General features: G+C 35.8%; 1 protein-coding gene across 2 annotated transcripts in view; it reads right to left on the reverse strand.

Moving 5' to 3' along the window:
- Window positions 1-1,064: 1,064 nt before the first annotated feature.
- LOC110021865 (trafficking protein particle complex II-specific subunit 120 homolog) overlaps window positions 1,065-27,263 on the reverse strand; it is a 43,954-nt gene continuing 17,755 nt past the window's right edge. Inside the window, exons 6-10 of one of the 2 annotated variants that reach the window (XM_020720555.1) lie at window positions 18,227-18,518; window positions 17,043-17,335; window positions 8,285-9,162; window positions 2,877-3,791; window positions 1,065-1,501 (exon numbers count right to left, since the gene is read on the reverse strand). In XM_020720555.1, the coding sequence (XP_020576214.1) occupies window positions 1,281-1,501; window positions 2,877-3,791; window positions 8,285-9,162; window positions 17,043-17,335; window positions 18,227-18,518 (2,599 nt within the window). In that variant the 3' untranslated portion in view covers window positions 1,065-1,280. Of the gene's footprint in view, window positions 1,502-1,834; window positions 2,272-2,876; window positions 3,792-8,284; window positions 9,163-17,042; window positions 17,336-18,226; window positions 18,519-27,263 lie in introns of those variants that run through there. The other variant, XM_020720554.1, reaches the window with a different exon arrangement.

The raw sequence follows: 27,263 nt of genomic DNA on the forward strand, positions 1-27,263 counted from the left end.
GGCGGGGCTTTTATCATAAAGCTTGATATAAGAGTGAGACTTTAAAGAAATGGATGAGAGATAGTGTTTGATTTGTAAATAGCAAAATTTCGGCTTAAATAGTTTTTTTATAATGATTTCTAGTTATTTCTCCATCTCTATTGCTTATACATGGCACCCGAAATTTTACTATTTACAATTCTAACACCTGTTATTCATTTTTCAAATTCACACTAAAAAATCAAAATTTATGATAAAAGCCCAACCGTATACTTTCATCTTCATCAAATTCTTAGTGTTTGATTGTAGCATACGTAAATATATCAGTTTTATGTAGTTCTCAAAAATAACATAAAGTGCTATTTTGTAAATAGTAATATTTTGAGTGATTTATATGAAATTCATCATCCCTTGTTTCTAATTTAGACTTTTGAGTAAACTTAAATTGTAAATTCTCACGAGGATATTATCCTCTGGTGTAGGTATTAACCCCATTGGTCACTGATTGGGTCTCTGTATCCAACCGGTCAGGTAATAACATAAATAAGGAGCATTTTCATGCACCACAGATCTTTTATGTTTACATTATCCAATACATTTTTAAGCCTCATCTTACCCGAATTTAAGTTAATCTAACCTAATTTCTTCCTTCATCCACAATTCTCTCAAGCATAAAATATTTCAACTTAGGCCCACCAAAAAAAAACATAAATAAAATATATAATAAGAATGAAATAAAACAAGGAAAATTTACATCCAAACCACAATTCTTATGTATTTATATATCTAACACCTAAATTTTAATATTTAAACTTTTAAATAACATCCTAGTATTTGCACACATTCATGAAAAGGTATGCTAAACTTTTTAAAAGATAATGATGGTGATATTTTAATGTAAGGGCATTTACGTGCATAGCACAAGATCCTTACGTATTTATATATCTCACACATAAATTTTCATATTTACACGCATAACACTTAAATCTTTAATATCACATCAAAATTAACAATCTTACCACTTATCACTTTTTGAAGTGCAATACATCTTCTGAAGCATAGGCTTAAAACAGCAAAGTGCCATGTATGTAAATTTCCCTTAATGTAATGTTAGACATTCGAGTTATATGCATATTACATATAAATATGAATCTTTAAGTGCTAGATATATAAATACATTCAAATTATGTAGTGTATATAAATGCACCATATATATATATATAAGCAATAATTAAGGGAATTGAGAGCCACAATATTAATTTACAATACCAAACTGAAATAGGAGAGTAGCAAACCACAGCTTAAAGAGTTCCAGTGACAATGATTCTGAAAGGCGAGCCACGGCAGAAGATCGGTTCATCTGCTGAATCAGTTCTCGCTCGAGCACGAAGCACATCGTTCTCATCGTCTATTACAGCTGCAGCTAACAGCGTGTACTCTCCCGGCACCAAAAAATACAGCGAAAAAGGATGCACCAACTCCTCCAGGGGAGGGATCTCCAAACTGATTCCACTCAGGATACCTAAACACAACACAGGCAATGAAATGGTTAGGGTATGAGGTGGTTTACGTACATACATCTAGGGGACATTTACATACATACCACCTAATTCATATGTATTTACATTTACATATGTAAAACCTAATTTTTTTTTTGATATTTTAATGTAAGGGCATTTACGTGCATAGCACGAGGTCCTTACGTATTTACATATCTCACACATAAATTTTCATATTTACACGCATAACACTTAAATCTTTAATATCACATCAAAATTAACAATCTTACCACTTATCACTTTTTGAAGTGCAATACATCTTCTGAAGCATAGGCTTAAAACAGCAAAGTGCCATGTATGTAAATTTCCCTTAATGTAATGTTAGACATTCGAGTTATATGCATATTACATATAAATATGAATCTTTAAGTGCTAGATATATAAATACATTCAAATTATGTAGTGTATATAAATGCACCATATATATATATATAAGCAATAATTAAGGGAATTGAGAGCCACAATATTAATTTACAATACCAAACTGAAATAGGAGAGTAGCAAACCACAGCTTAAAGAGTTACAGTGACAATGATTCTGAAAGGCGAGCCGCGGCAGAAGATCGGTTCATCTGCTGAATCAGTTCTCGCTCGAGCACGAAGCACATCGTTCTCATCGTCTATTACAGCTGCAGCTAACAGCGTGTACTCTCCCGGCACCAAAAAATACAGCGAAAAAGGATGCACCAACTCCTCCAGGGGAGGGATCTCCAAACTGATTCCACTCAGGATACCTAAACACCTCACAGGCAATGAAATGGTTAGGGTTTGCAGGCAATGAAATGTTTAGGTATGAGGTGGTTTACGTACATACATCTAGGGGACATTTACATACATACCAACTAATTCATATGTATTTACATTTACATATATAAAACCTAATTTTTTTTTAAAATTTATACCATCCAAATCCTTTCACATAAAAAAATACCACAATTTTAACTTTTAAAAAGTGAAATACAACTTGTCAAGCATATGCAAGGTGGTATGCCCGGTAACAGTTGAAGTTTTGGTGTTAGATGGGTAAAAACATAGGAATTGAGTGGTATGTATGTAAATCTTCCAAGAATATTTGAATAACTACAATGGTGCAAAAAACTGGTGCAGCCAAATGAATAAAGTGTGCTGGTGAAAGCACACAGATTAGACTTCAAGTAGCCAAGCATACAAGTCCTAAATTTTTACATACTGACAAACACAGCATGTATGAAAGCAGTAAAATTTTGCATCATGAAAGAAAATAATCCTCGTATGGACAAATCTAGCGAAAAAAATTAAAAAATTAGATTATCAAATATGAAATGACAGTAAATGAATTGAACAATTCATCTTAAATTACCAGCCCATAGAACGGTCGCATTATCGCCCTCAATGCAATTATCCCCAGCCACATCTCTGCAATTGATACTAAGGCTCATTTGGATCAACTCCCTCGTGTTGTTGCGAATCAGAACTTCGATGTCAGTCATTTCATGTACTGATATAGAACTCTGGTGCAATGCTTGAATCACATCGCTATGCACACTTTTTGAAGCATCAGCGATATTTTCTGTTTTAGATCTCCCATTGGTTAACCTGAATCCAAAAGTTAAAGGATCCGGAAGCAATATATCCATTACTGAAGTTTGCAAAGCTGCCTGGACTGCATCCTTAATGTTCAACTCACCCGAACTATTTCGCCCTGATTGCCATCTTACTTTTATTTTTGAAACCAAGTTGGAAATTGAAGCGGCTAACTCGGCCTTCGTATTCCGCTCCGCAAAACTCGAAGATTTGCTTACAAAAGCAGTGCTTTTTAGACCTTTAGCGAACAAGGAATTATCGAGAACAGGTAGCTTAAAGTGCTCGAGCGGTACCAACACACGCGCAGAGCAGTTGTGGTCAATTCTGGTCTTTGGGCACCCAAATTCAGCAGTGTCGAATTGGACTGAAACATTAACGTCAAACACAACATCGGTTGGATTTGATAACTCGAGTTCAAGAAGCCGTAGCTCCCAACTTCCTCTGTATGGATCAATCTTAACCAAACTATCAATTCTACTATGAGCAGTAATCTCTTCAGCATCACTTTCGTTAAGGGAAACACGCTGCGGAACGGCAACGCTAACACGTGCGGGAATTTCCATCGAAAATAAGCGAGCCTTTACGAAACGCAATCCCTGTACGACACCAACATGCAATGGAACAACCAAGCGCCTTCCTGGAGATACAGATGGTTCACTGGAATAGAATTCATCCGTATGTGAGATTGGCCCTGCTAAGAAAAAGCACACATTATAGATTAATATATTGATAATCATTTGTAGTTACTCCTTTTATATGCATAAAGCTCCTAAAATTAAATCTAAATTTTATTTTGAGATATTTACTTACATAGCACGCAATTCTTATGTATTTACATATCTCACACCTAAAATTTTATATTTACATACATGACACTCAAATCTTTAATATCACATCAAAAGACATTATTATCATTATTTAAAAGTGAAATACACTTTTCATGCATAGGTTTAAATGATCTGGTACAAGATGAATAAAGAGATGTAATCCAAATATCTCCCAAAAAAATATCTCCCAAAAAACTACAGATAAAATATCTTTTTGAGACTTCATCATTTATAGCAGGACCTATCAACAAAGGAATACTGAATTTGAACAATTCATTCTGAAGTGAGTTGGTAGAATTAGAGAATAACACCATAGCTTAGTATCTTGGAAAATTGAGACCTTCTATTGGTAATATGGTGCAGTTACATCCCTACTGAACCTTGCAGGATAAACAGACCTTAACCATGAAAATAAAGAAACATCAAAGTAACATTAAGTCCATTGCCACTAAATTACCAAGACCTACCCCTTATAAGGAAAAGCCAACACATGATAAAAAAAGACTGATTGGGCCAGTAGAGGCAAGACATTCTCAATCAAAAAGTGTTTCAACTGAGTTATTTATTTTATGGAGTAGGGTGTAGTGGAAGAAGCAGATGGTGGAGGCTAGAAATGACGAAAGGGGGGAGGGGGGGGTGGGGGGGGGGAGTATCAACTACATGGAAATAAGGGTGAAATACATGTGTTTCGACATGTTCTGCATATCAATGCAAGAAAAGACAACAGTAAATTAAGCACAACATCTTTCATCCTCATTGCACAGTGAAAGAAAAAGTTTGCAACTTCATTATAGACAGAAGTTAATTATGAAAATGTCGTGTCTGCATAGATAAGAAACAAATTAAAACTCACTACCCATAAATATTCCCAAACATATCATCTGATTTGATCAAAGAAAAAGAATGAGGTTAGTGTTGACAAGAGGTGTTTGGTAGAGTTCTCCATCAAAGATTAGCTACATAATCAAATGTGGTGTGACATTATGCCATTCATTAGCTACATAATCAAATGTGGTGTGACATTATGCCGATGAATGTACGTCACATGTGACATTATGCCATTCATCTGCTGGGCTGACCAAGGCAACATGACAAAAGTACACTTCATGATAGCCACAAAAATAACTAATTTATCAAGGATGCGAAGCGTATTGTCCAATTGCTCTTAAAGTAGTAGCAATAATACGTACTTAGACAAAGATGGGAGTTGCAGTGCTTCATATTATATTTCTACGAGTTCTGAGAGAGCACCAGTGAGATCGAACTTGATGATGTCGAAGAGCAATAAGATGGAGGAGTTGATATCTAAGGTAGTGTGGCCCCTATTGAAGGAGATTCAAAATGTTTTGATTGGCAGCTTATCACCCGAATTATTGCCCCTACGCGATATTCAACATGCTATAGAACTCGTCTTAAGATTAGCTCTCCCCAATCAATTAGCCTACACCAAATGTGACTAATAGAGTATGAGGAGCTACAAAAATAGGTTGAGGATTTGATGACTAGAGGACTAAACTGTGAGAATATCGGTGTGTGTTGTATTAGCTTTGATTGTGCCCAAGAAAAAGAGTCTTGACATATATGCATTGATGTCAGGGAAGTGAATAAGAACACCAACAATTACCAATTTTTTTTTATTTCGAGATTAGATGACTTGATGGATCAGTTATATTGAGTTACTATCTTTTCCAAGATAAATCTGCACAGTAGACTCCATTAGATTCGAATGTGCCTTTGGGATGAGTGCAAGGCCTCTTTCGAGATGGAATGAACTTTATGAGTGGATATTTATGTTTTTTGGCTTGTCCAATGTGTCGATCACGTTTATGAGGCTATGAACCACATTTATCGAGCTTTTATCAAAAAATTGGTAATTGTGTCCTTTGACGGTATTATAGTAGGCAGAGCATTTGCAACACCTATGATATTCTAGTTGTTTAGAGGAAGATCATTTACAACACCTATGATAGGTTTTTGGAATTCTTCAGACAGAGCACCTACATGGTCATCCAAAGATATGTCACATGTCACTTTCAACACAATAGATGAGCTTCCTAAGATATAATTCATTTGTCGGCATGGACATGAATCCAACTAAGAATAAGGCTATTGTTAACTAGCCCAATCCACAGTCATTCACTCATGTATGCTAATTTCATGGATTGACTTATTTTTATAAAAGATTTATCAATACTTTCAGCTCTATAATGGCACAATTGATGAAGCTTTTCACGGCAGATAGATATGCATGGTTAGCAGATGCACAAATTAGCTTTGATGCCTTGAAAAAACAAGTTACTCAGGCCTACGTTCAAGCCTTCCAAATTTCATTCAAGTGTTCGTGGTGGAATGTGACACCTCTGATGTGGGGATTAGAGCTATACTGAGTCAAGATGAACATCTCATTGCCTTTTTGGTGACAAATAGAATGAATATGAGGCTCAAACATTCCAATAATGGGAAAAAGTTTTATGTTATTGTGAGAGCTCTCAACCACTAGAGTCATTATTTATAGGCCAACGAGTTCACCCTCTACACTGCTCTTGAGGTCTTCAGATTCTTGAGCAATCAAAATAAGTTGAAGGATAAGCATATCTCCTAGGTCGAGTGCCTTCCTTTCATTTTGTGCATAAGACAGAGAATCAGGAGCGTAAATAAAATAGTTGATGTCTTGAACCGCTGCCACTTGTTAATTAATATTATGCAATCGAAGATAGTTGAATTTGAAACATTAAAGGGTGCATGTCACTAATGAGGATTTCCAAGAGAAAAAAAGCCATTACCAGGGCATACTGGACGAATAGTACCACAACTCCAAACTTTATGTTATTTCAACACAGGATGTGCATTCCTAAGAGAGTTTGCTGAGTGAGTCTATTTTACAAAAGTGTCACAATGGAAGAATATTTGGGCATTTGATAGGAACAATGCTCATCGCTTGGTGACAAAGTATTTCTACAACCTAGATTGATACAAGATGTAGATAGGTAAGTGAGTTAGTGCTAGATATGTCATCTAGCTAAGATTAAGGGTTATAATACAAGATTTTAAACTCCACACCTATTCTAGAGCTCCATTGGGTGAATGTAAGGATGGACTTTGTGGTGAAATTGTTTCAAACATAATGAACTCTGTAATGGTAATAATAGACCGTCTCTTCAATAGTAACATTTTGTACATTATCACAAGACGATGAATGCTTCATATATTTTAGATTTATATTTCAAAGAAATATTTCATCATCATAGCATACCCCCAATCCATCACGTCACACACACATAAATTTTCTGAGTCATTTTTGGAAGAACGTATAGGATAAGTTGCTCAAGTTTAGTTCAAGAACACACTAACAAATAGATAAACAGATAGAGATGAATTGCAAATTGGGAAACCTCCCTAAGAAATATATGGAAAAGAACATGAGGTAGTGGTATTTGATTCTTTCTAAAGTTTTTCTATAATAGATCTACAAACTAGTTCAGATGCCACAAAACATTTGGAGTTGTATACGGGCAAAACCTTATCGCACCATTAGAGCTAGTGCTTATTCATCCAATCACTGAGCTTAGTTTTGATGCAGAGGCCTAAGTTAGAAAGATTCACGCCTTACATGAGTGGGGGAGAAGAGAAATTGCCAAGCATTTCACCAAGTACTAGAAGTAGGCTAACAAGTAACAAGTCCATGAAAGCTAGGATTTTCAAAGAAGGTGACATGATTTGGATCGGATTGAAGAATGAGTTTTCCTATAGGGTCATTTGGAAAGCTAAAATCTATAGTTGGCGGGTCCACTCAAGATTATTAAGATCAATGATAGTGCATAAAAGATTGATCTGTCGGAAGACAACAATATTTTTGCTAACTGTAACATCACGGACTTGTTGTCATATTAAAATGATCTAGAAGCTTCTGAATTAGAAAGTGTGCCACCTCCTAGTTAAAGAGAGTGTCACTTGAGTGTCCCCGCCCAAACAAGACGGGACAATTGCGGGACTTGTGAGGCCTCAATTTACCTAATTTTAAGTTATAATTATGATTTCAAGTTAAGAATGAGTACACTGATTAGTTTTTTTATTTCTACCTAGTTCAATTTCAATGCAACACGTTTGAACTCAACTTAACACCAAAACCCTAAATAAAGCAGCAAACTTAAAAAAACAATAAACAAAAACAAAATTTGAATAATTGAATTGTTTCAACATAGTACTATGTGATTACTTAACAAATCAGCAGAAAGGTTTTCTATCAAATAGTCTATGAATAACAAAATAAAACCTAAAAAAAGAGTAGAGAACAAAAGCACGAGTCAAAAAAATTAAGTCAAGGTATTACACAAAGAAAGGGTAGATTGCACTTTACCAGCATAGTGGATAACTAAGAAAGGATTGCTGCTTTCCGTAGACACACCCCTCGTAGCACCAGAAGTGTTCTTGCCAGGATCATGACCAGAATCTGCCAAACTAAGCTTCCATGCCTTTATAGTCACTATAAAGCTAACCTCTGCACCAGGTTTCAAAGGTAGCGCTGAATTTAAACTTTCATGCGCAATAGAGGTCACAGAATTTTGATTCCTCCCTGATAATGATATATGTGCTTGTTCGATTGGCACTGTTCCAGCATTTGTTAGACGAATCCGAATATCACGAATTTCACCTTCATACAAAATCATTGCACCATCTCCCCCTACAGCATAAGAAACTAGTAGCGGCAAAGGCGATATCACCGTAATATTTGGGACGACAACATTTTTCAGTTTGACTGAACCACAACATCTGAAAGGATCAGAAAGAACGAGGCCTTGTGCAGCTCCAAGAAGCAAGTCATCAACATCTCTGAATAGATGTTCTGTGATGACGCCGAAACAGTGTACGATGCATCCAGGAATTGAAACAGGGCCTATCTTTGTTGGAATTCCTGATAACAAAACAACTTTGGCTGTGTTTGGTGGAAGATTTACTCTGACAGGAAATGCATCGAAGTTCCCAGAATGAATTGAAAGATAGATGCTCTCCACCGATAACTCAAACGCACAGGGATTGGCCAATTCCACCAGAACTTGATCTGGTTCCCCAACGATCCAATTTAACTCGAGCTTATTACTGTCAGTTGTACCGCCCTTGCTGAAAGGTGTGTAAATAAATGGTCCTGAAGGAGCTGAATCAGTCCACCAATCATTTTTGGCTGGGTTTCTCTTAATTATCTCCATTTGAGAGGGATGCATTCGAAAGGAATGCAATCTGGAAGAAACAATAAGCAGTGTTGAATACAAAACTAGTGGCATATCATAATAGTTTAAACTGGTTCCAATATGATGCAGTTTCACAAATGTACTGAGTTAAACCATAAACAAAATAGGCATGACATTTTCATCAACAAATCTGAATCTGCAGGCGCAAAGACTAAATAATACGACGACCAGAAATATTTAAAGCCATAACTAATATAAAAATTTTATTAATTTAACCATATATGATTTAACCAATTAGACAAATTTCATTACAGTTCTTTTATGACTATAATCATGAAGCATTAATTAAGGCTGATTCATGGCAGTATGGTTTCACATATTGTAGCAATCCAAATCAATGTGAAGTATGATTTCAATCATTGGGCAGTCAATGCTGCCAAACACAAGTAAATATGAAAGTATAAGGGAGTTAATATAAATGAATTAAAGCCTTGGAAATGCATTAGCCCAAATGTCGTTATAATATTGTTCAGTATAAATGCTCAAACTTGTTGCTCAAATCACCAGAACAACTGTTCAGGTTATGTTCATTAGCGCTCAAACATAATTAACTGACATCATTCCTGATTTCACGAGAGATAAAAATGAAAGCGGTACAAGTCAGTCTATTAAAAAAAATTCCTATGCGCCTTTTGGCAAGTCAAATTTTGCCCTTTTCCAGCAATTATATGGATCAAATCAGATTTGAAGCTTTTCTGAATGAAGTTGGATAAATAATAACTTTTATTCCTTCCCGCACCTCATTTTTTATTACCGTGGAAATCCACACAGCAATATATATATATATATATATATATTATATATATATAAGCTTACATCAGTAATACTGAGTGATGACAGCCGCAACAGCCAAAAATTAATTGAATATCAAATTAAAGGAGGCGAAAGCTCGTAAAAGGCATTAAAAGAAAATTGTAGATAATCACTGCTACTGAAATGAGGTATAGGAAACACAAAGAAATATTATTATCCAGGTAGAATGCTTATCCATCCTAAACAAAGGCAGAGAAAATAGAAATATAAATGGAAATGTATTTTGATTTAGTTCATTACATCTCATCCAGTCAAGTGATTGTGTGTAGTGTATTTAAAGACAATACAGAATGTGTAATCAGAAGCAGATGCAAAATTTGTTATAAATGAATTGTAGATATTAATGGGATGGTTATCAATGGATGGTGAGAATAACGCTTTAGAAAGAGTGGTAGTCTCAGTGTCAACTGGATTAGTAGAATCACTGCATATCATTTTATAACAGCTGCAGGAAGGGATTTCTGCATATCACTTTCACCTCCTCTCAATTTTGAGGTCCAAGCTTGGATTGACTACTTGTCTCTAAGATGGTGAAATCAAGTGTTAGAGATGGGTTTTGTAAGGATCAGTAAGCCGATCCAAGAAAGGACACATAGAAACCTCTTTAGTTTTGATGTAACCTCAAATACAACAATTTCAGTTTATATTGTGCAAGCGTGAAAATTTGAATTGTTAGCTAAAGACAGCTAAAATGTAAACATCTGCTTTCCTGCGGATAAGTTGGTAACTCACGGGGTGTTGAGGCATTTTCACGCAGCTTGTCCCTTAATCCACAGAAGTGTCAGTTCTAAATGAATGAAACAGGGCAGGATAGACTAGCTCCCTTGCTCCTTTCAATGGTCAGGGTCTCAAGATATAGAGAATAGGTTGTTTGTTCGGGGAAGAGAACAGCTAGTGTATTTGGAAATGGCCGGTTAGCGTTAGCAGGAGGAAAAGGACCAGACTGAACTGAGGTGTGGCAAAACTTTAGGCATTTTCAAGTTCTTGAAGCAACCAACGACGCCATGTAATATCCATGGCTGCAAAAGTAAATGCTTGATACTCATTATCAGTTGATAAGTGAGCAACAGTAGCCCGCTTCTTGACACAATGAAAGCACAAAAATTAGTAGTTGATTTTGTCTAGCGAATCTCTTGCCCGATCAAAGTAAAAAAATTCTGAAGCTATAGCTGTCCTTTATATATTGGGATACCGTGGTTAATAGTTCCCTTGATATATCTTAGGATACATATAAAATAATGATAATGACTGTTAAGAGGAGCATCCATGTGTTGGCGAAACTTTTAATAACAAAAGAGAGATCTGGTCTAGTTACAATAAGATATTGCAAATTTGCAATGTTACTACTATAAGCCGACAATGAGTAGAATTATCATATAGTAGTTGTGCCATATTGGTTTGATAAAGTTGGACAACATATAAAAATAAAATATAAATCCATCAGCTACAACAAGTTTTGCATATCAAGGAAATGAAAATAGTCCCAAGTTGCGCATATTGAATCAATCCTCTAAATTTGTAGCAAATTACTAATAAAATCTTAAATTTTTTTATGAATGATATTGCTGATATGTCATTGACATAGACCAACCTGTAAACTGCGGTTATCAAATCTTTATAAAGCAACAAAGACAAATTAATAGTGCTAGAAGATAATCTGTGAAGGTGGCAAACCACTATCCAGGCACTTCTTTTAAATCAGATAGAATTTTAAGAAGGCATGCATGATCAAGATATTGATAGTCACAAAAACCCCATGATTAGTTCATGTATGCTGTTCATTTAAAATACCATAAAATAGCATTAGACAAATCCGTTCCAATTGCATGCTAGAGTAGCAACAAGCAAAACTCTTATGGTAGGCATCTTTACCACGAGAAAAAGTTCCATTAAAATCAATGCCCGGATCTTATATGTAACATTGCATGACAAGTCATGCAATGACTCTAACAAACATACCATCAAGATTGTATTTCGTTTTGAAAAAATCATTTAGGGAGGACCAAGTAACGAGCTGCAATGCTAAAATTCCGTAGATGTAGCTTTTCACCCTTTGTTGTCTTTGACAGCAAACAAGTAACAGGTAGATCCTTGAAATTTGCTTGGATTTGAGATGGCCTTTTTTAAACCGAGTCTGCGTAGGATGTCCAGAAAGAACTTCGGGCAATGAAGAAGGGATTGGCGAAAACAAGGATTCAAAAGCTAGAGTGGGTGACCGATTTATTTGTAAGAAGATAATTTTCAAATCACAAATTCTTCTATTGGGTAGTTTGTGCATTATTGTGCTTCTTCTTTCTCTCGGTGTTCATGATGTGTTGCCCCAACTCCTATGTGTATACTTGGGGTGTGGAGTTATTTATGGTGATTTGCATTCATCATTTTGCATATTATCCCTTATATGCACACTAGATTTTTTTATTTTTTTATTTTTTTTTTTGTAAACATGGAGTTCTTGGTTCTTGGTGGGAGCTCTGCGAGAATTTACTGGTGTAATATGCTCGCTTTCTGGTTGATTTGTGATAGTAGGGAGACAAGAGTGGGTTCATCAGAGATATAAGAGAGGCGAGCTTAAGGTTCATAAATGGTATCCCAAATCAGATATTCTCTCCAAATCTTCTCCTGAATGTTAGATTTTGGGTAATATAATTGGTTTTTAAAGAATTTGACATCTATGTAGTTGCAAAATTTTTGTATTTCTGGATAATAACATTTATACCCCTTTTGTTTGAAGAATAACCCCACAAAGATGCATTTGAATGGTTTGAGATCAAATTTGGTCTAATTAGGTTGATGAAGATAAACAAAAATAAGGTAACCAAAATTTTTTAGTGATAGGTTAGAGGTAAAGGACTGAACATATGGGTAGGATTTTACGAGGGTGTTGAGAGGTTTATTAAAGTTTAGCACTCTGTTGGGCATCCTATTTATGAGATAGGATAATGTGAGAGTGTTTGAGTACATTGTTAGTGAATAAATTAATCAGGCCACTTCAAGGAGATATTTGTTCTTTCTCTCAGCCAAACAATTTTGTTGAGGTGTCTCAACAAAAGCTTATATGAATGAAGTCATTTGGATAGACAAGGGCTGAGAGTGAAATTGTAGTAGACTTTTGCGTTATTGGTTTTGAGAATTTGAATTTTGTTCTAAAATTGGTTGAGGATCTCATTGTTGAAGGTTTCAAATATGCTAGCAATTTCAGATTTTTCCTTCATATGAAAGGCTCAAGTGGTTCTGGTGTAGTCATCAATGAAAGTGACACCACCTAGTCCCATTTGTAATTTTTTTTTTTTTTGAGGGCCCCTAGATATCACTATGAACCATAAAGACGGGATGCATTAGTTTGTATTTCAGGCTTAGGTACAATGGTCTAGTACGTTTAACAATTTGACAAGTTTAACACTGATAAAGAATTGAACTTTTTATTGATAAATAAATAGGAATACAATTTTTAATATAATAAAAATTAGGATGCCCGAGGCAAAATGTCATAAGATAATTCGGCTCTCACGAGAAACATATTCAGAAATAATATTTAAATCAAAGAATTATGAATGATGGGATAGTCTTTTTGAAACGGGAGACCTAGTGAGCAAATAAACTTTGTGATACATATCAACACTGCCAATCACTTTCTCCAACTCTATCACCTGTAATTCACACAAGTTATAAAAGAATTTATTAACACAATTCATGTCACGAGTGAATCTACTGATAAATAATAAATTGCAGTGAAGTATAAAAATATAAAGCACGCAATGAAAAATAAGATCATTTGGGAGTTTCACACTTCCTCTTCCTTCCACAGATAAGAGGGAGCCATGTGTAAATCTAACTGCAACATTGTATTTGCAAGAATGGAATGATTGAAAAATAATGATAACATATGTCATGTGATCAGATGCTCTAGAGTCCACTATCCAAGACTGATTCTTTCTATTGAGAGCAACAAGAGAAGATGAAAAACTACCTTAATGTGGTAGAAGGGTACTAGAAGACTCAAAATACTGTCCCATAAGCCTTTCAAGAGCTTCAAGTTGTTCCTTGTTGAATGAATTTTGTTCATGAGGCTTGTCTTCCTTTAATGTTGAGTTTGCTTATTTTCCCTCTCACCTTTGACTTTGTTGAGCTTCAAATCTACAGGTTTTTCATAAATTTTCAAGCACTTTTCCTTTATATGACCAAACTTTTTGCAAAGTTCACAGCACGGTCTATTCCTCTTTGATTTATTTTCCAGTAATGATTTATGAGAGTACAAAGTCGAGTTGTCAACATTTGATGTAATAAGATTACTTGCCATCATGAGCTTGTTCCCCTTCTCTTCCCATCGTAATTTAACAAAGGCTTCACAAATTGAGGGAAGAGGTTTAGTTCGCCTATTCTTCATCTGATTTCATCTAGTTTCTTGTTAAGTCATAGAAGAAACCTAATTGTTCTCTTATGTTCAACAATAATTTTGTAAAAGGCAGTCTTGTGAGCACATTCATATGTATGTTTCATAATTCATACATAACATATCTTATCGGAGCTAATATTTAGAGAGAATTTCAAAATATTGAGTAACATTCAACTCAACCTGTCGCAGATTTTGTAATCTAATTTCAATGTCAAACAATTCAGTGGTGTTGTCAACATTTGAATAGGTTTTCCTTGCGGCATCCCAGATTCTTTTTCTCGTTTTGTACAGGAGGAAGTTATATGTTATTTTTGTGGTAATGGAGTTGACAGGTCATGGCATGACCATGTGTTCTTCAATATTTCATGTTTGATGTTTAGGATCAATAAATTCTAGTGCAGGATTTGCTTCGGTGAGATCATCTTTTTCTTTACCACAAATGTACATGCATGCAGATTGAGACCATTGAATAAATTTTTGTCATATAGTTTGTTATTGGTGATGCAGAAATAGACTTTAGATGCTGCAGAACCAAACACCCAAGTTTCGGGTTCAGACGTAACTTTTGAAGAGAAAGAAGCAGCTTTCATGTCATATTTAGTCATCATCAAAATTTCCACCGGAGAGACTAATTGTTTGTTGTCAATACAAGATTTCCAATAGATAAAGAGAATCTCTGTTGCCGACACAAAATTTCAATTGGAGAGGAAATTCTTTATCGTAGACAAAAGATTCATTGGAGACTATCTGTCACCGACACAAGATTTTCATCACAGAGATGAGGGTCAAACCCGATTATGACGCGCACAGGTCTTGGATTTTCACGAGAGAGAAAATTCCATTGGGATGAAGGATACGATCCACGGGAGAGCTCAGACCTAGCTGGGTGGATTCGATTTCCACTAAAACGAAAAGGAGAAAGTCTCATTCTCCTCCGAGAGCCAAGATGTTTGTTGTAGGACCAGAGGCAGACAATCGAATAGACCCACTGATGATTTCCACCAGAGAGAAAAATCTCGGTATTCCTATCTTTGCGGAAAGCTCCATGTGAAAAATAATAAGAGCCACGAGAGCTTACGGGAAATAGAGCGATGGAAGCACACAAGTAGCGAAAACTTGGCTAGCAGCTGTGATCCGGCAGGTGGAGGGAGCATGGAGTTGAGTAGAGCTTACAGGTTGCAGGGAGGATTCCAGCAGCTGAAGGGAGATCTAGAGTTCCTTCCATATCTCTGATACTATAGAATTTAAAGGAAAAACTTTCTTACCTTCTCATCAAACAAATAATAAATATATATACAGCTTAGACTAATTCTTGTACAATTGGAGAGAAATTCACATCATCATGATAAAAAGAAAGAGATAAAAATATAATAATGGATAACTAAGAGAGAAAAAATTTACCCTTCAAATGTAATAGCAAACACATAGTTTCCTAAATTGATTATGCATATCAACAATAAATATAAGCAGATACAGAGTTGAATATCATTTTCAGCGCTAAAATCAGCTGGATGAAGGGGATTGTTGCCAACCATTTTCCCCCTTACTGCAAGTATTGAATCAGGAGCTTAACTGAATTGGAAAAGCTCAATTTGGATCAAACAAAAACAATTGAAGGTTCTTAGCTATACATCGATTCTATCTTAACAAACATTACATGCACTCCAAAAGGCATGTAATGCATAATTAAAGAAAATACGCTCAAACCCTGATGCTAACATGCACATCAAACATTACATCGTCGTCTTAAGGCATTTAATGCATATTTATGTTCTGCTGCAAACTTGTAACGTCATACATTACATGTGCGCTCTAAAAGTTATGCAATGCATATTTATGAATAACAAGTTACATTTTGTTGCTAACATGTAATATCAAACTAAGTACTAAGTAATTCTTCACATATCTTAAGAACACTGAACCACAAAAACGTCAACCAACTGAATTTTATCATCCCAATAAGAATGTCCTGCTAAATCTTCATATCATAATTTGTTAAAGAAAACGTAGAAAAATTCTAAAACGTTTTTCAGCAGGAAGAAACTTATCTGACCATACAAAGACGGATATTGCACTTGGGTCCACTTTTCAATATCGTGAATGTCCTTGACAATATCTAAAGATTCAAAAGCAGTATCCAAATCAACACATCTGCCACCACCACCACCACCACCACCCAACAAACACTGTATGCACCACCTCCACCTTAGAGAGGTCAGCTTCACTTTCTTCAATGACCAATCTGCAATTTACTTGAAGAAAGGCTCTTCACACATTGAGAATTGGGACATAAATATAGAAAGACTCCAAATTGTATAATGATTGCATATTATAAGAGTTCTATTACGAAATGGCATAAGTTACAATGAAGCAAAAAATGCAATAATTTGCGCAGAGCTAATCAGAAAAACATCAATATATGCCCAAGCAATTTCTACAGAATGATAGCATAATATAAGAGCTCTATTACGAAATGGTATAACTTACAACAAAGCAAAAAATGCAATAATTTGCACATAGCTAGTCAGAAGAACATCAAGATATGCCCAAGCAAGTTCTAAAGTGAAGAAGAGAGGAAAATAATGCCTTATGAAAGGTAGAACCGGATCAGCACATCGTGTTCCAGATGCATTTGAGAGGGATGCATTCGAAAGGAATGCAATCTTATGAAAGGAAGAACCGGATCAGCACATCGTGTTCCAGATCGAAGTCTGTCTGCAGAATTTGCAAGTGAGCTTGCAAGACCACTCTGTCCGGCAGGTGTGATGAGCGGATAAAAAGATCTTAGAAGACGAGCTGCTGCACTCCATGCAGCAAGGGGATCCCCAGCACGAACAGAGGACATTAATATCTCCCTCAAAACAACCATTTGCAGAGTGCTCCATTGAGATTCAAACAAGGAAATTATGGACTGAGGGTAATTTTTTCCACTTTCAGCAGTACAAGATTCAATTTCCTTAAAAAAAATAAAATAATGTCAAAATTCGTTATTATTGTATAAATGGACAAAACAAAAAACAAGCTTATGCATCATAAAAATGTAAGGTCGTGAATAAGAACAAAAAAACAAAGAAGAAAAATGATCAATTTTTATACAACAACAAAAAAATAATTCCTTATTTCAGTTTGGTAAACAGCTTTCTGCAGAGAAAGTAATCTAAACAATCAGAGCTTAAATCATTATTGTTAAATCCTCATTTATCACCACGTTCTGAACTTCTATGTGAATTGATAGATTGAACGTATAGGAGAAAAATAAAGGATTCGAGCAAGCCAACCCCAACCGAAAACATAAAAAAAAAATCAGTACATTCGGTTCACTTTGATTTTCAGTTAGTTTACAATATTTTCTTTCCATATTTTCAAAAATGAAAAGCAGACATCAACGATGCAGATTGAAATTAAATTCAAGTAGGATAACTTCTACCTCTGATTATACTGAGCTTGCTGCGATCACTTTCTAAATGTTAATGTTTATGCACATAATTTTGTCAATAATGTATCTTTATTCTGTAATAAACTCCATCATAGATCAACCAACTGAAGTTGTCACATAACTGTCAAGTTCCTAAGGGCAAGTATTCAAAGCTTTGCCAAATTCCAACTAGACATGTAATTGGACCAAGGATTCAAGACCAAATTTGAACTTTATTTAGATAAAAACACATCACAACATTAATTAGTTAGGTTTTTGGGTCAAGCCAAATAAATAGAGATATGCTAGCTCAAATCCGACTTGAAATGTCAGTTAATTAAATTATAGATTGGGCAAGATGCCCGAGTAAAAATAAAAATATTAATTGAATTATCAAGCACAAGAATGGCTAAAATTATAAAAAAAACTTACATGGGGTGATCCATGTTGCTTTCGATTCGTTCCCCTCCTTTCCACATGGTAGGCCTTGGATGTCATCGACAAAACTTGCATAGCACTGATAGCAGCACTGACATTATCCTGTTTCAAGTATAGCTGGGCAACCTGCCTGGAGAAAAATGCAGCCTTGCGCTGATAACCAAGAGCTCCAAATAACCTAGCTATCTCAACATACAATATCAGGCAATCACTGGGATCAATCAGGGATTTTGCGCCATCAGAAGCATTCATCAAAAGTTCTACTACTTCCTTCACAAGATGTCGCCTGTAAAGTGAAGATTCACATCAAAGACTTAAGCATAGAGTTACAAACAGCTGAGAAATCAAAATAAGGCGCATATAAAGGCTGAAATATGAACTTTATTACCTAAACAATGTCGAAACATATATGAGATAAATTAAAAAAAATTCCAAGCCAGCCTACAAAATTTGGCAGGCCTAGAGCACGGTTAAGTGACTCACAGTGATCCATTGAGACCAAGAATTTGAATTGAGGAAAACGTTTTACTCTCTATGGATATTAGGATATCTACACCAATACGTCCCTATAATGGGAGCTGCATACATGTTCATTTTGCATGCTGCAGAGTTGAATTGTCCGATTGTAGATTTTGACATCATTTAAACACAGAAATTTGTTTCAAAGGCAAGCAAGAAAAATCTAGAAAAATAAATAACCTTTGAAAATGTCAAAACCTATCATCAGTACATTTGAGAAAAGCTCAACAAAATGATTATGTTTTTTAAGGATTCAAAAGTATGACAAAAAACAGAAAGTGATAATATACAAGCCTAAAAAGACAAAATTCACATGAGAGCCGGTCCCACAAATTACAAATATTGTATATTTCAATAGAATATATGTGTGTGCGCGCACGCAAACACACACACACGAAATTTCACACGCGCGCGCGCGCATGCACACACACACATTTATATGATAGGATCCGATGTCAAAATTGGCACATTTTTTTACAAAAATTAGATCATGAACTACTAGCACAACAATACCCCCCTTGGCTCACTTCTCCCGAGTCTTCCCGGTCATGGCACATTATTCTTGTCCAGTGTTGTCTCCCTCTGGACTTCCAATGTTTGGGCTTTAGGTATCATCGTGGTTGTAGCAATTCGATATGGCACTCCATCTATGATGCTCTTGCGGGCCTTCTCCATCTGGTTATCCTCCACCATCTGGGCTAGCTCTATCATCTCTCTTATTCTTTGCTATCTCAATAGTCATAGTGTTGCTTGTATGTCGGACTTTAGGCCCTTAATGAAATTTCCCTCTACCCCTAAATTGTCCCAACAAGAGTTTGAATCTCTCTTTATATTCCACAAAAATCTCATCCTGAGTCAAGTAATAGAATTGCTCATGTAGGTTTACTTTCAGAATGGCTCAGAAACGTTCTAACAAAAAATCAAAAATTCCTGCCATGAAAGGATCGAGTATCAAGTCTCCTTCCACTGAAACCAAGCTGGGGCTTTCCCCTCCAAACATAACCCTGCTGCCATGAGTTTCTCGTCTCCATCTCCATTCACCACGAAGTATCGCTCCACCCGATAAACTCACCCATGTGTGCCTTTTCACTTGAAGATTGACATCTTAGCTTCTTAACCCTAGTATCACCACTCCAACTTCCTCTTCTTTCGCGACTTTCCCCCATGTATCGAGGGTAAAACTCCCTCTTTCGATTATAGTCATGCCCCTCCCGATTTCTCTTCTTTCTTCTTTATGCCCCTCTATATCTCTTGCATAACCACTTCTCCAAGTTTCGGTCCATCAACCACCATCGAAAATCTCTAATCCACCCACCATCAAAGCCCTAGGATTAGGTTCTTGATGGTCAACGCTTTCCTCCTCATATTCATCTCGTCCTATCTATTTCTTTTTCGATTTAGCCAATGCATCTCCAATCAACCTTTAGGTAGGGTTTGCAAATTGAACCCTAACATGGCCTTGGATTGCATCTCAATAAGCTTCCTCCTCATCTGCTCCAATCTTTCGAATCAGTTGTCAATGCAAAAAACCTTTCCTTTGTCCCGGATTTAAGTTGCTCCACCCGGATTTAAGTTGCTCCACTTCTTCCTCCAATTTTTTCATCAAATTGTCTATTTTCTTGGTCGTCATTGCTTCTTGTCACTAGAGCACGCTCGATCCCAGATCCGGTCACTGACTTCAAGATCAAGATTAGGGGCACGCCCAATCCTGTCGCAGCCTTCCCCACTACAACCTGATCCCTTCTACTTCCCAGATAACTCCAATCATGATCATATTGCAGAGCTTCAATCACGACCATATACGATCTTGTCAGCTTCGCAACAAGCTCAAGTCACGGTGTATCGCGTTAATATAAGTCGCGATCCCGTCGACTCCCCAAGCAGACTCAAACAACGACTATGTGTGTCTTGTATGCAGTGATCCCGTTGTTCGCTACCCCCGCAAACTCTTGACGTTAGTTTTGTTCGATGCTTCACGAAGGAAAAGTCACAACTTTGTAAGCATCAATCATGCCCTCTATAAAACAGTGATCCCGTGAGTCTTCACAAAAAACAGATGACACGATCTCGTCATCGCCTTCCCCACCAATTGAACTCGCGGCTTTATTGTAGAATGGAATGGGAGGAGAAAGACATGAGTTTCGAGCGTTTGTACGCCAATTCCCAGTCGTTGCCTTCCCATCTAGCTTTGACCATGACCGCGTCACGTCTACAAAGCAAGAGGAGGTGAAAGATGGAGTTTCGGGGCTCGGTAAGCCACGATCCTTCGCGCTGGAACCTTTATAGCTAGCGTTGATCGTGAATGTACATGAAGACAGTGCAGAAGGAGGCAAAAGATGGAGTTTTGGGTCTCTGTACAACGCTTCACAATCGCTGCCTTCCCAGCTAGCTCTAGTCATGACTACTTTGCAAGGACGAGGCGGGAGGAAGAGAAAAATGGGAATTTCAGGCCTCTGTACGAAAATCTCGACTACAGAGTCCCAGACCCCGTCATTCACATACTAGGACATGCCGGAACAAGAAATCGTATTGTTGAAATCATCGCCCAATAAGTTCTGATTTGCTTTAGCTTCCGTTGAGTTGATCGATCCTCTCTTTTCATCAATCTGATTCCCAAAATCTTGAGCTCTGATATCAATTTGATACAATCCAATGTCAAAATTGGCACATTTTTCCACAAAAATTAGGACAAACACAAATTTCACTTCAGTAACACCAATTCATAATAATACAACACAAATGCGTAGAGGATAAACACCTTCAATTTGAGAGTTAGGTGATCTCTCCCAATTCCTACAATTCAAGAGGTAGGAAATCTCTCCCAAACCCTAAACTTAAGATTCACAACAATCTCTTGCCTAAACCTAACCCTAAACACAATAAGCATATTTATAGCCAACAATAATAATAATAGCTAAATTTCCCTTAAGCATACAAAAGACCAAATTACCCTTAGGCTAGGTATCAGCATAAAAATATATTGTGTATATGTATACAAGTACATAAAAATATAGATATACATAATATAAATATGTCTGTATATAAATATGTGCGTGTGCATATCTACATAGACATGTGTGTATGTGCAGGCAAGATACTACGCAATGCCATCAAGAATATAAGAAAATACAAAAAACTTAGCTAAAATTGATCACCTAGAGAAAATAAACTATGGAGGTGGTGGTAACTATTTCATTCAACTGATAATGAACTAAAGATAATGATAGGAGTCTCCTTTATTAAAAAAGAAACCCTAAAGTTACAAATAAATAAAGCAATGTGACACATAGGGAAATAAAGTCAAACAAAATAAAAGTAACAAGCCAAGAAATACATTCTAATGAAATAAATCCAAATATGGAATAAAGTCAAAAATTCCCTAAAAACAGATCTTTAAATAATAGATAATCACCAATCACACCGTCTGATGTAAGCGTAACATTTTTTACTTGGCATCAGTGAAATTACTGAAGTAAAAGCAAAAAGATTTTCCCAACTCAATATGCTACCAATTTCTACTCATCAAGCTTTACGGGGTCCTTTGAAAACCTCTGTAAAATCAATCATCTTAGCTTTGATAAGGACAAATCTTTGGCAGTAGAAACCCATTTGAATTTTTCATGCTTTAGGATTGTCATTAAATCACCAGTACAGAAACCAAAGCCTCTGATAAAATGATGATAGATAGTGGCAAATATATAAAAACTCTCATCATTAGAAACGAACTTCAGCAAAGGCCACTTAATAAAAGCCTCAAATTTTATGGAACATTTCCAAGTCCTAGAAAAACCACAAAATTAAGAAACAAAACTTGAGGTTGAAAAGAAGTACGTTTTTTGGGATTAACATATAACTCTTAGAACAAACTGCCTCCAACACAAGGAATAGATTATAGAGAAGTTTTGTTTTATATACATACTAAATGAAGATGTCATCAAAATAAATAAATAAATAACCTTAAATAAATAATTTTAAAAAATGGTTTGTTCATTGAAGTACAAGGCATATTAGAAAAATTACACAATATCACTGGTCATTCGAATAAGTCATGTTTTAAAAAAGTTTTCCATACATCTCCAAGCAAATCTAGATATAGTGATAGTTACATAAAAAGTTGATGTTAACAAGAAACAAGAAAATGAAATTAAATCAAACATTATCCAATCATATAATATGAAATTTACACCTAACTTTAACTTTGTTAATAACTCTACTACCAAAAAAATATATATATATATATGTGGATAGAAGTAATCCTCAAGCCCCGTGTATGCAGGAATGGCATAGGTATGGAGCCCCTATAAAAATATATGAAGTAGAAATTTTCCCGCCCATTGCTGCACGGGACCTGTGGGCTCTTGCTTATCTTATTTTGATTTATGATTAGGTTTTAATTTGTGTTTTAGTACAAGTATATTGCATGGAATGTGATTTTGATACTTTTGGTTTTTGATTAATGCAATTGAGATTATTTCTAATTATTTCTTGGCAATTATTGTATCCTTAGAATTTTCTTAGGTAGTATAACTATAGTCTCATTGGATCAAGATGGCGATGTTTCCTGTAAATTCGAAGAAGTCCTCGGTCACCAGTTTCACAGACAACCTGCAGTTTTCCTGTTCTAGTTTGCTGTCCAGCCACTGAGAACTCTGATTTCTCAGTCGCCACCATCTTTTCACCCTCCTTTTTCATCCTACAACTTACCTAACCCCTCTCTTGATCACTCCACACCTTCTAGTAACCCTACATCAGTATCAAGAAACCAATAAGGAAGTTACAACACAAGAACTCAAACATGCAGAAATAAGTCAGTCAAATAAAACTACATCAACCTGCCAATTCAATTCATCATGATCTTTCACTTTCACCATATAGAGAAAAAGATTTAGATATCATGAACTCACATAAATTGCATGTTATGTATCAAGCAATAGCTATAAATTACGGAAGAATTAAATCTTCCAGAAGTTTAAAAGCTTCAATGGGAAAAGGCAGTCCAACAGTTTTAGTAGTGGCATACTTCGTGACTAAAAGCAAGAAAACTCGATATTGTTAGCTTTCTTTTACAAATTCCTCATGTCAAAAAAAGGTAAAGTATATTTTCCATCATCGTAAGTTTATGTTTTGCCATAAGAATAAGATATTGAGCCGTCTCAACAAGTTTAGAGCTAGCACGTTTAATGTTAGCACATTGTTGACATTAAAAAAAAATGCTAAAAATTATCAATATTATTAACTGAGTTAAATTACACTTAATTAAATAATATTGAAGCGCTTCTATTCAAGTAAAAGCCTCACAACTCATCAGGCAGGGCGATTGGCCTCAATTACCACTTCCTGCTCAAAACTGCATGAAAGCCCTAGCCCCCCTCCAAACTTCCTTCTCTCGTCGCCCCCAATGTGTCCACAGTGTCACAAACAGTCCAGCCGCTCATAGCGTTGTTTGTCTCCTTCACCTTCATCGCACGCAAAAGCCGCTCGGACTCATTTGTTCGTCTGCCATCGCTCAATACAATCACAACTAGGGCTATTTGAAAAGCAATGACGGGATTGTAGCCTACGACCAAACCGGCAGGATAAATAGCGCAATGGGATTGATGTATACAGAGACCTCCGGAACTCCTTGATTTCCTCGCACAATGCAGCACCACTGTTCCTTCCTTTCTTTGCGCACGTAAAAGATCTTTCTCCTCTACCGCTTTGATTTCGCTCTCTTTATCTGGACCAACAATCTCGTATCTCTACAGAAAGTAGCAACATAATTGTGGCAGACAGAGACCTTCAAAACTCTCAATCTTCCCTCTTTGGCTCATCTCCAGCCCGAGACCCTAGTCTTCTTTGCAGTGATCCCACACGATCACTTCTGTGAGTGTTTCTTGATTGTTCAAACCCAAAATGAGCCATATCTCTATTCCTATAAACAACACATACCATATTTTTATTATGTGGCATATATTATATATAAGAAAAATCAAAGATATATTAAGGGGAGAAAAGAAAAGAATTGTGGGGTCATTCATTGGTTTGTCGATATCGTTCCATCGATCGTCGTCGTCAATGTCGTCGGAGCTCAAAAAGATATAATTTTGGGGTAATAGAGAAATTTTAGAAAATCTTCATTAGAGAAGAGACAAAGTACCGGTCCGTGAGAATTAAGTACCAATCGGAGAAATCGTGAACTTGTTTGGAGAACTCTTCTTAAAATTGAGATTTTAAAGTACCCGTCCGTGAGAAACATGAGTACCATTCGTAAGAATTAAGTACCGTTTAGGAAAAGTAAAGCACCGTTCGGGGAATGTTGGTTTGCAATTTGACATTTTCTGCAAATATATTAAAGGTTCGTTGCATCTTTTGAGATCAAGGATTAAATGTTTTGTTTTGCTCCCCAGCCGTAATGTCTCACGACACTGACGAGCGAGTTTTTCGAGATTGCTGCAAAGGTTGGCATTCTCCCATGCCCCCTAACGGGGGTTGATATCAGCCGACATTTGAAAATTTCTAGTGATTTGGACTTGTAGTCAATTTAAAATATTTGAAATTTTGAATTTATAAAATAAAATATAATATGACTCATTTGAATATTAAAATGAATTGCAAACTCGAGCTTTTTAAATTTAGGTTCTTAGAAATTAAAATATCGAGGATCTAAACTTTTAATATTTAGACTCTTAAGGTTTTAAAAATTTTGAAATCCCAAGCTTTCAAAACATACTTCTAGAGCTTAAAGATATTTAGATTTGGATTTGTAAATTTAAGCTCATAAGATTTGAAAATATTCTGAAATCAAGTTTTTCATACTTACGCTCCTAGGGTTTGAAAATCAATTCAAAATTGAGCTTTTTTGAACTTAGACTCCTAGGATTTGGAAATCAATTCAAAATTGAATTTTTCGAACTTAAACTCCTAGGGACAAAAAATAATTCAACTATGGAGCTTTCTTAAAATTTGAAATTAATCGTCATTGCTACCAAATTCACAATACACCTGCTAACGAACAGAAGACTGTTCCTCTCAAAGCACAAAGATGTAACACTGCATGCGCTCCAATAAGATAATATCCAAATAAAAGCTTTTATTTTCAAATGTCTAAAGCCTTTAAAGCATATACAAGCTTCATGGCTATTCTTAAGCCAAATGCAATGATTTGCAATATATGAAAATATTTCGAGACTTAGTTTGTACTCTCTTGAATTGTGTATGCTCCTTAGAAGAGACATACAAATAAGAATCCCATAGACGATTTCAAAATCACTTGACCAAAATTGCAAATCATAATTACAATTTGAAGGTTGCACAAGCCTTCAAAATCTCCAACCAATGTATGAATACTTAAATATCAAGTTTGAGGATGTTGAGCAAGTAATCGGATCGTCTTGTCTATAAGATATGATTGTACGTCCCAACCAACATGTTTGATCCTCTTCATAAGGAATGGAGTTTTATGAGTCTAGTAATTTTGAAACAAACATATAAATCCTAAAATAAAAATTTATAAGTTCAAATCACTTATCCAATCCTCCTTGTAAGGATATGAGTCGACATGACTCATACCTTAAAAAGTTTAAATTAACAAAACTAAATGCCCATTCTAATAAAAATGTTTTAAATGCTTAAATCCCATATGATAGTCGAGTTGATAGAAGATTCAACCGGAGGGGTCTATTTTCAAAATTAAGTTTCAATATATATTTGAATAAGTTCAAATAATCTTGTCGGCACTTAAAAAGAAGGTTTGAAGAAATCCCGTCGCCCGCTTCGGAAGGACGTTTTAATTTACGTATATATATATATATATATAATTTTAGAAAAATATGAAATCAAACTGACCTCATATTTTTCACAGTTTAAATGAAAGAGCACTCTACCTCAAATCCTGTATCTACCTCGAGGGATAAACACAAGACTTGAGGATGATGCTCGATCAAATAAATTAAGAAAGATATGACATCCGTTTGGTCTGCAAAACCGTTTTATTTGCCAGCAAATTCCCCTATTTAATACAAATAATTAAATAAGATTTATTTTAGGCTGGGTTCGGAAAAGCTTCTTACAAGGGCAAGCCCCTATAGTTAATTACATCTTAAATGGTCGAAGTCACCTAAGAAAACTCTCGACAAAAATCAGGGAATAATGTCTTCAAAGAAGTCAAAAGGATATGACTTTTCAACGAAATCGGACGAAGAGGTGTGAAAGGGAAAATGCTCAAATCTGGAACAATGTTAAGGAATCCAAATGAAGAGAAACTAGGGGAGGCCACAGATCCTGAGGAGAACCTCAGTAACTTCCCAGTCTATCCTATGATTTGGCTCCAATTTTGAAAAGAAATTATTAAAGTGTTTCATCCTGCCAATTTTATTTAATTAGGGCTTATAGTTGCGTGACAATGTCACACAAATTGCCTAGAAGATATGAGGGTTTACGTCGTATCGGATGACAATCTCGGAACCTAGAACGAGTTAGGGCTCAGATCGTACAGCAGAGCTATACGAATGCCTAAAAAAAAAAAGGTGGA

Source organism: Phalaenopsis equestris, unplaced genomic scaffold (genome assembly GCF_001263595.1).
Source record: "Phalaenopsis equestris unplaced genomic scaffold, ASM126359v1 Scaffold000151, whole genome shotgun sequence".
Lineage (NCBI taxonomy): Eukaryota > Viridiplantae > Streptophyta > Magnoliopsida > Asparagales > Orchidaceae > Phalaenopsis > Phalaenopsis equestris.